Source organism: Rhipicephalus microplus, unplaced genomic scaffold (genome assembly GCF_043290135.1).
Source record: "Rhipicephalus microplus isolate Deutch F79 unplaced genomic scaffold, USDA_Rmic scaffold_13, whole genome shotgun sequence".
Lineage (NCBI taxonomy): Eukaryota > Metazoa > Arthropoda > Arachnida > Ixodida > Ixodidae > Rhipicephalus > Rhipicephalus microplus.
In genome coordinates this window covers 29,088,558-29,101,527 of record NW_027464586.1, presented here as the reverse complement: position 1 = coordinate 29,101,527, position 12,970 = coordinate 29,088,558, and the positions used below count along the sequence as shown (strand labels likewise).

Genomic DNA, 12,970 nt, shown 5'->3' with positions numbered 1-12,970 from the left:
ACTAAAATTGGCCCCAATTACGCTAATATCTTCATGGGTGTGCTGGAGAAAGAATTCTTGAGTAGTCAAACATTAACGCCACTTTTTTATAAAAGGTACATTGACGACATCTTCCTGATTTGGGAACACGGGGAGCATGCATTACTTTCATTTATAACAGCGTTCAACAATGTTCACAGTTCCATATCATTCTCCCATTCATTCTCGGACAAGCGCGCAGATTTTCTTGACATTACTGTTTTTTTGCGGAACGGCAGACTAAGCACCACGCTTTTCAAGAAGCCCACAGACAGGCACCAATATCTTCATTTTCACAGTAGTCATTTAAAGCACTGGAAGACCAGCATTCCATACAGTCAGGCACTCCGTTTCAAACGCGTTTGTACACATGAGTCTGATTATCACCAGAACTGCACTTCCCTGAGGGAATCTTTAGTTAAACAGAATTATCCTGTCCGTCTCGTAGAAGACGCTTTCAAAAAGGCTGACCTCGTCGAACGCAAGACCTTATTAAAGGCACCGAAAAAGACTGCCACCTCACGCCTAACCAACCTGGTCCTCACTCATTCAGCTTCGGCTCCCAGAGTAAACTGTATTCTTCAAAAGCATCATAATATCCTCTTGCAAAGCCAACGTCTCCGAACAATCTTCCCGATTCCACCTAAAGTAATCTACAGACGCTCTAAAAATTTACACGACTTAGTCACATCCTCTAAAGTTACTAAACCGCAATATTCGGGTTGCCATCCATGCAATAAATCACGCTGCAAAATTTGTGCACATATGACAACATCACTTTCAGCTCAGAGTACCGCCTCCGGTTTCAGTCTTAAAATAAAGGGTAACTTTTGCTGTTACACATCGAACGTAATCTATCTTCTGGAGTGCTCTGTATGTGGTATGCAATACATTGGACAAACCGAGACCAGCTTTCGTCTACGTTTTAATAATCATAAAGCACACGCGATTTCCCTTCCTAACTTACCGTTATCGAAACACGTTGCGCTTCCAGGTCATTCCTTCAGCAAGATAAAAGCTACAATTCTAGAGTCAGGCTTTAGCTCCCATCGTGACAGAGAAGTCCGGGAATCATATCTCATCCACAAATTCAGTACCATTGCTTTCGGTCTCAACGAAAATCCCGGCACCTTAACGTTCTTGCGCCAGTAATATGTCATGCGCATTGATCACCTTTTATTATTATATCCTTGAAAATTGTCCGTAACAGTGTAGGTGCTGTTTTTCACGTGTTAATCTTCTGTTATCGGTGTTTTTTTCGTCACCACATGAGCTGTCAATTGCTGTTGAATCTTCTTGTTACGCGAGTATGTTACTGACGAACAGTATGTTGATACATTTTGAACGCATTTTTTCCACGTGTATTGATTGTACCTATCTACAATCCATGTGACCAACTGGCATATAAGTGGTTACCATTGCTGTGTTTTGTTTCATTCTGACGAAGGCCGGGCCCACGGTCGAAACGTCAAGTAAAAAATCTTTTCACTTGTGAGTCAAACTCCTTTTATTCTCCTATTATTCCCGGATCCGGCGACAAACGCTCCTCCAATATATATATATATATATATAGATGAAATAGATGATCAGAGTTTCTTCCGGCTACCGTAATAAAAGTTATAAACTTCGAGAATAGTGCAGTATAGGAAACAAAACAACAAAATATTTATTTAATCTTAACAGTTTCGGCTGGTGGACCAGCCTTCTTCGGAGGATGTAAGTGAAATGATACAAGTTTAATGATACAAGTTTGAAACTTGTATCATTTCACTTACATCCTCCGAAGAAGGCTGGTCCACCAGCCGAAACTGTTAAGATTAAATAAATATTTTATTGTTTTGTTTCCTATACTGCACTATTCTCGAAGTTTATAACTATATATATATATATATATATATATATATATATATATATATATATATATATATATATATATATATATATATATATAGGCATGGTGGTTGAGTGGCCGTAGCATTGTATATAGTCAAGTAGATCATCCGTGAGCGGTCACAACGTGGTTTCTTTCGACGTGTCGGCCTAGAGTCTGGCCTTCATCAGGATGGCCTTCATCAGGAGTCTGGCCCCCCTGCAAGCAATTCACCACAAGGAAATTTTTCAATATATTTTCTGATGAAGGCCAGACTCTAGGCCAAAACGTCGAAATAAACCACGTTGTGACCGCTCACGAAGAATCTACTTGACTATGTATATATTAAAATAGAGGTGTACGTCAAGAAAGGTTCAGACGCAGCTTGGCAAAATGTGCTTTATGAGGCAGGCCTGGCTCTGGCGAGCGGCGTGCGAGAGCTTCTACTACTGTCACCGACGGTCATCGTTTTCTTCAGTAACAGCAGAGCGTCCGTTATTCAGATTCATTACAATTACTCTCCGCGAAATAAGGAGCCATCCTGGGGACCTATGGACAAGTAGACACGGGAGGGTCATAGCAGGGCTTAAGTCTCGACACGTGGACAATTTTCTGGCCACGACGACGTTGGTCAGAAGATGGTTCCAGTGGCTCGATGAAGTAATTCACCGGTGATGTTTTTCGTACTATACGATATGGGCCGTTATACTTGGGGACCAACTTGGTGGGGACCAACTTGGTAGAAGGCCAGGTGTAGCAGAAGGGACATGCAGCCAGAAGAGTGAACCTGGATCGTAGGAAGTAGTGTTAATTGATGTGTCATGATGGTGCTTTTGGCGTCCTTGGTCTTGGGTTGTGAATGATCTTGCCAGTTGGGGGCATTCTTCAGCGTATGTAGCGGCTTGAGACAGTGTCGTGGACTCTGAGGAGTCAGGTCTGTACGAAAGAATGGTGTCCATGTGCAAGAAGGTTCGCGTACGTAAAACGCGTACGTGCGTGCTTTCACGTACGTGCTTTTAATGGCGGTATTACAGGCGAATGTGATAAACGGGAGCACTCGGTCCCAATTGGAGTGGTCTGACGAGATGCACATAGACAGCATATCAACAAGGGTGCGGTTGAAGCACTCTGTCATTCTATTAGTCTGGGGATGATAGGCGCTTGTAGTGCGGTGAACGACGTGACACTCACGCAGCAATGCTGTGATGACGTCTGACAAGAATACGTGACCACGATCACTCAGTAACTCTTGAGGTGCTCCATGACGTAATACGATGTTGTGAAGAATGAAAGTCGCAACATCTTTTGTTGTAGACGAGGGAAGGAATGAAGTTTCGGCTTACCGCGTGAGGTGGTCGATGGCAACTATGATCCAGCGGTTACCGTCAGCAGTGTTGGGAAGGGAACCATAGATATCGATGCCGACGCGGCCGAATGGTCGGGATGGGTATGGTAAGGGTAACAAGGTACCGCTGGCGTGATAAGGGGGAGTTTTTCGTCTCTGGCACGTCGAGCAGGCCCGAACGTATTGTCGTATAAAACAATACATGCCACACCAGTAATATTGGAGACGTATGCGAGAATAAGTCTTCAGGAAACCTACGTGGCCACATTGGGGGTCGTCAAGAAACGGGGAACAAATTTCGGATAGCAGATGACGTGGAATCACGAGTAGCCACTGATGTTCACCGGGTGTGTAGTTGCGTCGGTACAGCACGTCGTCGCGAGTGGTGAAGTGCTCGACTTGCCGGCGCAACGCGCGAGAAGGGGGGGAAGCCGTCCGCCCAGCTAGGATGTCTAGAATCGAAGCAACCTAAGGGTCCTTGCGTTGCTCAGATGGCATGTCGGCGATGGTGACGGCAGTGTCATCACAGGTTAGACTTTCGCAAAAGTCCGGGTTAGAGGGTAGGGGCGAACGGGATAGGGCATCTGCGTTCGAATGTTTCTGGCCGGAGCGATAGACCACGCGAATATTATATTCTTGGAGGCGTAATGCCCATCTGGTGAGGCGACCGCTTGGATTCTTCAGTGACGACAACCAGCAGAGGGCGTGGTGGTCAGTCACGACATCAAAAGGGCGCCCGTACACGTAAGGTCGAAATTTCTCTATCGCCCAAATAATGGGGACGCATTCCTCTTCAGTGACGGAATAGTTGATTTCGGCTTTGCTAAGAGTTCGGCTTGCGTAGGCAACCACGTACTCTTGGAAGCCGTCTTTCTGCTGTGCAAGAATAGCGGCTAGCTCGACACCACTAGCGTCGGTGTGGATCTCTGTGGGTGCCGATGGGTCGTAGTGTCGCAAAATAGGCGGCGACGTGAGGAGGTAGCAGTTCATTGAAAGAATCGTAACAGGTGGCAGGCCAGGCTGAAAAATCTCTAGAGCCGGCGAGGAGCTTGGTCAAAGGAATGATGATCGTCGCGAAATTGCGGACGAAGCGCTGGAAGTAAGAGCAAAGGCCTATGAAGCTTTGGAGCTCTTTCATGGTGGTCGGTTTGGGAAACGCTGAAACGGCTGTAAGTTTGGCAGGGTCAGGAAGAATGCCGTCTTTTGAAACCACGTGGCCAAGGATCTTAAGCTTTCGAGCGGCGAAATGGCGCTTCTTCAGATTCAATTGCAGCCCCACGGCAGAAATACACACGAAGACTTTCTCGAGGCGGGCTAAGTGGGTTGCGAAATCAGCTGAAAAGACGACAATGTAATCTAAATAACAAAGGCAAACGTTCCATTGAGGCCTCAAAGGTGGAGGCGTCCGTTATTCAGATTCATTACAATATATATATATATATATATATATATATATATATATATATATATATATATATATATATATATATATATATATATATATATATATATATATATATATATATACTCACCGACCGTTTATTCGGACTCAACGGGAACCGAAAAAAGTCCGAATAATCGGGAGTCTGAAAAAACGGATCTACTCGAAGAAAAAAAGGCACTTTTATAGGCCCTATCGCCCGAAAATAACTGTCATGTCTGCACACACGCACACTTCCGAGACGGTTTGCTTGGAAATAGAAAATTCTCAAGCCACTTCAGACTGAGGTCGGCCGCCTTCTACTTGGCGAATTATCTCCGCTTTCTTCGTCATCGTGAGCGTCTTGTAGCTCCCACGTTGGCCGCGTTTCTTCACTCCCGACGGCGCAGCAACGGGTGGCGTCGTAGCCATTTCAGCGCGCCACGGAACACGCAAGAGAGCGAGAACACAGAGAGCAAGACGAACCAGGCCTACCGGCAGAATCAGCTGACTGACACTGCTGACAAACGCCACTGCGAACAGACTCTGTAGGCGGCTTGGCCGCTCGACTGGCAACTTATTTTTTTAAAGTAAGAAGCGTCACCACACATAGCCTTCGAGATCGGCAATGGCGATTTCTGCGTGCATTTTGACACAGGCCCGACATCCATCCATAGCTAGTGCAGCATATCAGTGCTAGCAACCTAGCAAGCGTATTGTAAACGTCACTGTCAGCGTGTAATGGCGTACTTTGACACATCCGGTCAGTCAAACGGAGTCCGAATAATCGAATGGCGCACAGTGGGGCTTCCGAATTTCAGGTCGTGGGTTTACATTAGGATCAATGGGGAGAGTGGTGGTGCCATGAAGATGTCCGAATAAACAGGAATGACTTAATTTTTGGCGTCCGAATAAACGGTCGGCGACTGTATATATATATATATATATATATATATATATATATATATATATATATATATATATATATATATATATTGTTACGGGGAAGATTTATTCACTGAGAGCTGGTCTTGCTAACAGCTTAAAGAGCGTACAGTCATGCAGGCCAACGGGAGAAGCTCGAGAGTCCAACCCACTACAACCACGTTGTCGTCTTCTTCATTTGGGTGCCAATTCAGCTGTGTCGGGGCGACAGTTCTATACACGTATCATCACCCCGGCCCGTAAGGCACCGTCTCGGTGCCTGTTAAATGAGCGAGTCGGCGTTGTAGGGCTTGAGACGAGAAACATGGACTACTTCCGTTCTAGGTGCAGCAGCTGATGAGTTTGTGGTAGCGGCAATCTCATAGGTCACAGGTGTGACCTGACGAATGACTCGGTAGGGCCCAGCATATCGCGATAGTAGTTTCTCGCAGAGGCCAACACATCGAGATGGGAGCCACAAGAGAACAAGAGATCCCGCAGAAAAAACGGCATCTCTATGTCGACGGTCATAAAGAGACTTCTGTGCTGTCTGCGACGACGATAACCGAGCACGCGCTACCGCGCGTGCTGTGAGGGCACGGGTGATCGCATCCTGAGCGTACGAAGTGGAGGATGGGTGGTCTGATAAAAGCAGTGTGTCGAAGGGCAGTAAGGGATGACGTCCGAAGAGTAGATAAAAAGGGGAGTAGCCCGCTGTTTCATGACGCGACGAGTTATAGGCGAAGGTTACGAACGGAAGAGCTATGTCCCAATCAGTGTGGTCGGTAGATACGTACATGGAAAGCATGTCCGTCAATGTGCGGTTTAGGCGCTCCGTAAGGCCGTTAGTCTGAGGGTGGTAAGATGTGGTGAAGTTGTGACGGGTAGCACAAGATCGGAGTAGATCATCAACCACACGAGATAGAAAGTAGCGACCACGGTCTGTGAGCAGGTGAGTCGGAGCGCCATGCTGGAGAATAATGTCGTACAGCAGGAAGTCGGCAACATCGGTTGCGCAGCTGGTTGGTAGCGCTCAAGTGATTGCATACCGAGTGGCATAGTCTGTGGCCACTGCAATCCATTTATTTCCAGTTGTAGAAGTAGGAAAGAGACCTAGCAAGTCCAACCCCACTCGATAAAATGGCTCGGCTGGAACTTCAATAGGTTGAAGAAGACCGGCAGGGGGAGTTGTAGGCTTCTTTCGGCGCTGGCAGAGGTCGCAAGATGCGACGTAATGGCGAACGGAGTGGTAGAGACCCTTCCAGAATTCTCGTCATCGAACGTGGTCATAAGTTCTGGAGACTCCTAAATGTCCAGAAGTTGGAGCGTCGTGAAATTGTCGCAGAACATTCTTTCGCCGATGATGAGGTATCGAACCTACGACCTTCGAAGGTCGTAGGTTCGATTCCTGCTCACAGCTGGTAATTTTTTCATCCACTTTTCTTTCTTCTTTCTTCTTATTTACATTCCATTGGTTCTAATAACTTCCCCTGTACATTCCTTGGCATTACTGTCTGTTATATCTCATATATATATATATATATATATATATATATTTCCAAAAACAAATTAGCACTTTCAAAGCATGATACCAGTTCATTTAGAGAATAAGGGCAAGTGAAATCAATATATTACATGTTTTCTGTTTTCTTTTTGTCTAATTCGATATCAATATTTTTCAAAATAGTGTTTGTTGCATTTGTCAGGGGATTTTAGCTGTAGTGGTGATTAAAAAAAACCTAGAAAAGTCGGAAAATTCGATTTGCAATTTGCTAGACACCCTGCCTCTTTCAGGTCATGAGCATCGTGACCCTAGGCTACCTGTGCGTGTGCGCCTACTACACGGTGTTTCGGGTGCGAGTGCTCAACTACTACTACCTGGCTCCTCACCACTTGACCGACGCTTACAGCCTGGTTTTTGCCGGAATGCTGCTGTGCCGACTGACGCCACCGCTGTGCCTCAACTTCCTCGGTCTTCTGCACCTGGACACCCACGTGTCCTCCGAGGCACACCGCATCGAGACCGCTTACACCGAGGTTTTCTCTCTTGATTGCTTCATGCCTCGGGAACAGGCCAATTGTAGCATAGTTGTCTACTGCCATTGCCTAAATTGAAAGGAACGGGATGGAGAAGCACCCCTTCTTTCAGTGGGATTCAAACACACATTCTTTAACGCACAAATACCCAACAGAGTGGAGCACAAGAGGGCCCACTATCGTAACTGAGTTGGTAATAAAGCACAGGGTGCCTTATTTAAAGGTTTCAGATGCCACGGAGGGAAAGGGTGCTTTTACACATTTAGTATGTCCAATTCTCTTCAATAAAGGTCATAGTCATTGCACCCCTGCTGAAAACAACAAATAATCTCCCCCTATGCTTTCCATGGCTTAATTGCCTGCTGGCTTCATTGGCCTTGTCGTAACAAAGTAGTGAGCATCTTGAACTATTCCCCTTCTTTCGGACAAGTCGCTGTGATTGATCATAGGATGGCTACCACAGTCGATTCTGGATATATCGAACTCGAAGGGGATGTAGAAATCGTTCAATACATTAATGACTCGAGTTATAAAATATGCGTATTTAAGGCCTAAAAAGCATTTCAGGCCTTGGAAATCCTTACAAGCACTAACATAATGATTGGCTCACAGTTTAATGAAGAACAAGGTGTGAACTGCAAGTTACTGCACCTTATTTCACAGGAAAATAGTCCGTAAACTTGTCTTGCTTCTTGCGCGCTGTCAAGTTCTTGTCATCTTCAATATCGTTGAAGCTTTTCAAATAAGCGTATTTGGTTCCTTCGGCCTCAACAGCGTTGATTGACACAGAACACCAATGCAAGCTTTGTAGCGCGAAAAAATGTTGGTAAGTGGCGGCAGCGAAGGCGTTGGCATATTCATAACCGCATGGGTACACTCCGCAGCATCGGCAACGGCAGCCATGATCTCAGCATCGATGCAGTCAAAACAGCTACGTCGCCATCTGCACCGATGAAGTCTCTCACTGTCTGAGATGGTGCCCGGAAATGCTGATAAGTCGCAAAATTTACTATACCGAGGCACCGTATGCCGTTATCTGCAATCAGGATGTCGTCACCTGGCTCGCAAGGTAAGTTTACGAAAGTGCTTTGCTTGGCGTCACTCCAAGCGCCAGTCACAATTTTTATCGCTACCTGCGGGTCAAATTCAGTTTAACTCGCAAATAAGAATTTATCAACAACGAGGCCAGAGGTACACAAGTCCACAAGGCGTGAAAAACAAGGCTAGTTCATTGTAAACAACGCCAACTTTCCACCGTTTACATCAGTCGACATCATAGAGTTAAACATCTGCTTACAACAAACCTTCATATAACACCCCTCCATAGGAGCACATGTATTTGCAACCTCTATGTAACAAAATTACTGTAGGAGACAACCTCGATATAACAACTTTTCCCCACCCCACGGACAATCTTGGAATTTTGCTACGCATTTCCTTGTTTTGGTATGGGCATGCATCTTCCGCCGCTGTCCCACCGCTGCTGAAGTGTCAAGCGGGGGGGCAGGCGGGCCGCGTAGCATGAGGCTGCGGTCGCATGCGCGGGTGTGCCCCCCCCTTGAACTAAAATAAAAAAAACTACTTTTGCGCGTAAGCTGTGCCACGCTTTTAGTTAGCATCACATATCTGGGGCAGCGCTGCATATGGAGGGCGCTTTACTCAATAGTTTCCGCCGTAATCGTGTCTGTGTCCATGTCGTTCATTCTTCGATTTCAACGCCGTGCGCATGTGCATAGTTTCACTACGCGCATCGTGTGTCCCCCGACAATGTTCGGTTTTTTTTTTTATTGCGATGCAATTATGTATATGGGCAGTTTGGGCTGGGTTTTTGCCGCCGCCTCCTTCATTCACCGTATATGTATAGTATATGTATACGTACCTATATATATGAAAACTCAAAGAAAAAGAAAAAGTTCCTGCGCTCGTCTCGTCACAATGTGCTGACGGGCGCTTATTTCCCACGTGTATTTTGCCCCTCGAATGCGGAAGGGGGAGACGGAGGTTAGATGCTTGTGCATGCACCCTTATCCTTCAGTGGGGAGAATCGCGCGCCTTCAACTTTGACCGGAACGATTGCGTTTGCTCTTTTCACAGAGTTCCTTCGCGTTGAAACCACACTGATACTCGCCGAGATAGCAAGCGCGTCAGCGATTGCGACCGCCCTTAAAATCCAAGTTCATTATTGCTACTCGAGCGATTCGCCCCCCTCCCTCCCCACGTTGTTTCATGCTCGTTTGAGACAGGTGGTTTGCTTTCTGTTTGAGCATTCGATGGTAGTTCTAACTTGCGGGAGATCTTATGCACTTTCCAAGCGATACGGATGGGCCGATTCATGTGATCTCTGCTTCAGCAGTGCTCGCGCGCTTTTACCCGCTTGTGAAAGTTGAAATTGCGCGGGGGCATGTTGTCAATTTGGACTTCTTGTGGAACGTGGTGGGGACAGCAAGAACCCGCTGAGAGTGTCCATATAATTGCTATCGCAATAGCAACGCATTTTTTTTTTTTACTAAATAATGAGTGTTTGGGGTTAGCTCTGCCTTCAGTCCCCCTTTTGTTTAATTGGTGCTTATATTTTCGGAATTTCCATACAGAACCTCCATATAACAAAAACCTCTTTATAACAAATTTTCTTGTGAATTCATCAATTTCGTTATATCTGGGTTTAACTGCATATTAACTCCATGGTTGACATACTGACGATATTGATGTCAATTGTGGCTTTGTAGCTGGGAGCCACCACTTTCAGCGGCTTTAATGCGAAAAGCTAGAATAAGGGTAGCCTCCGAGACGTGCGTTTTGAAACCGAAAACACTAAAAAACGTCCCGAGGTTGCACGTCTCAAAAGCCATGCTTCTCAGGCTCGCATGCCACTGTGCTTTAACAAAAAAGGAAGGCGATCGTTGCAACTACAGTAGACTCGCAAAATTTTGAACTCTGATAATTCATACTTTCGGTTCAATCAAACAAAAGTCAATTTTAACGCGATAGCGTTAGAGAGCTCACGTCTCAGAAATTCTGCCATCGGCACCGTTGGTTGTGAGCGAAAAATCGTCCGTGAGCAAAACACCAAGAAAGAGGCAAATAAAATAAAGAATAAAATTTTCTGTCCCATTGAGGATCGAACCCGGGCCGTTCGCGTGGCAAGCAAGTGTCCTATCACAAAGCCACAATGTTACCGTATTTACTCGCATAATTGGCTCACTTTTTTTTTTTTTCAGAACATTTGGCTGGAAGTTAGGGGTGCACCAATTACGCAGGGCAAAATTTTCCAAAATGTTTTCGACTCGGTTCTTGCGCTTTAAATCTGCACATTTGTTAAGTAAAAGGCCACTTCATCATTTACTAATTAATTGAGCATAAAACAAACATACTTGCGTATCTTTTAATGAACAAGCGAGAGCCGTCAACTGCACACACACATGTAAAATTTATTTACACAAAAGTTGTAGGTGTTCCTCTTTTTCTCTATTCGGAGTCTGAGTCGCAGAGCACACATTCATCCTTGCCGAGCGGGCATTCGTTTTCGGTGTCCGAATAATCCGCACCCCACAACATGTCATCCTCACTCGCATCCAGTGCGTTCGAGATGCCCGTCTTCTTGAAGCTTTTCCTGGCGACTTCGTCAGAGATCGCCTGCCACGCTTTAACGATTCAAGTGCACAGCATTTCCACAGGTGGCCTCTTAATGTTACCACCTGGAGTCAGCTGATGTTGTCTTCCAGCCATCTAGGTAGTGTACAGCCTTCGAACATTGTCCTTGAAAGGCTTATTCAAGGATACGTCCAAAGGCTGCAAGTATCGATGTGAGGCCGCCCAGAATCACTGCCAGATCATGTCGTACCCAGTTTACTATGGGCCCACGAAAACTGTTCAGGACAAGCATGGACAGGAACAACAAACCACCCGGTCGTTGACCCCTGTCTGTTTTCACCCAATCCACCATGAGTTCTGTGCTCATCCAGCCTTTTTCCTGGACTCTGACTTAGATGCCTTGAGCGAAATTTGTTTTTGGGAGCGTCTTACATTTGAAAATAACGTAAGGCAGTAACTTGTGCCCATCTGCTGTCACCGCCAGCATGACGGTGCATCGTTGTTTATCAGCGCCAGACATTCTGACAATACCGCTCCGTGCGTTTTTCTCCTCTACTGTCATGTAACGCGGCATACAAAGCAATGGGGGGTCTGCTCAGCCTTGCCAATCTGGGACAAAATGAAGTCTTTCTGCTATTAGAGCTTTATAACTAATAGGAGGAAGTCCACCACTTTGTCCTTATATGGTGCGGGCAAGCGCTGGCACAAGGTTGTCCGCCTTCGCAGTGCGAGGCCATGGCACCGCATGAAACGAGTTGTCTATTCGGAGCTGGCTTTGAACTCTTTTGCTTTGATGCGCTGCGCTCGAGCTATTCTATGCGCCTCAGTCTGCACAATATTCAGTGACACAGCACAGCTGTCTTGTCGTAGCTCCCGTATATGCCGGACCAGTTGCTCTTCGACGTTCGGATACCTGCAGGTCTTGGTACCGCGGAAAGCCCATTGTGTCTTTTTCGTTGCCTTGAGCTTTTCTTCTTGATCCCTCCAGTACCGAATACTGGTTTCTCCTACACTGAAGTGCCTGCTTGTATCCCGGTTGCCGTGCTCCAGCGGGTACTGCACTGCCTTCAGTTTAAATCCAGTCATGTAGCTTGCATACTTCCCCATGGTGGAACCAAAGTTGAATGCACGACCACAACATATGCACACTGCTTGCAAAACGGCGTTTATTCTTTTTCTCTCTGATGATGGTGATGGCAATCGAGCCCCCAGCGTTTAAAGGAACGCGGCGATTTGGGGGGTATCAGTAATTGATCGAACAGCCTGTTTTTTTTGTTTTTTTTCGCTTATGGACGCTTTCTTTTTCAAGTTTTATTTCGTCAGACGCGTTGGTTAAGTCGTTTCACTTCCATTTTTTATTTTTTGCTTGTTGATTTGCTTTTTTTTCTCTTCAGAGTACGGGGACCGCATTCCAACTGTACTGCTGGGGGGTAGGTAGAATTGTTTCTGATCACGGCCAAGTTCGGCATGCTTCTATAATGTGCAGAAGTAAGTAAAAAAAATCTAATTTTCCGCGACCAAGCTAGGGGTGCGCCTATTATTCGAGTGTGCCGATTATGTGAGTAAATACAGTACTTGCAGCAGCTTCGGGAGAAAAAAAAAAACACTACATGAATGCCATGTAGTGCAAGGAGTCTTTAACACATTTTGTTTGACAGGTGTCGCGATGAAAACGAGCCCATTCGGTGATTTGTAGGCGCATTTGTGAGGCCATCAAACTACTTCGAAAAAGGCCAGGATAGTCTTGCCATCGCCACTAAAAACA

General features: G+C 45.9%; 1 protein-coding gene across 6 annotated transcripts in view; it reads left to right on the top strand.

Moving 5' to 3' along the window:
- Positions 1-12,970, top strand: part of LOC119163014 (G-protein coupled receptor-associated protein LMBRD2B) — a 222,277-nt gene that overhangs the window by 133,807 nt on the left and 75,500 nt on the right. For 5 of the 6 annotated variants that reach the window (XM_075882680.1, XM_075882683.1, XM_075882681.1 and 2 more), the window contains one exon: positions 7,372-7,614. The exons of the other annotated variant lie outside the window; for it this stretch is intronic. In XM_075882680.1, coding sequence (XP_075738795.1) covers positions 7,372-7,614 — 243 coding nt within the window. The remainder of the gene's footprint in view (positions 1-7,371; positions 7,615-12,970) is intronic. 6 annotated transcript variants of the gene reach the window in all.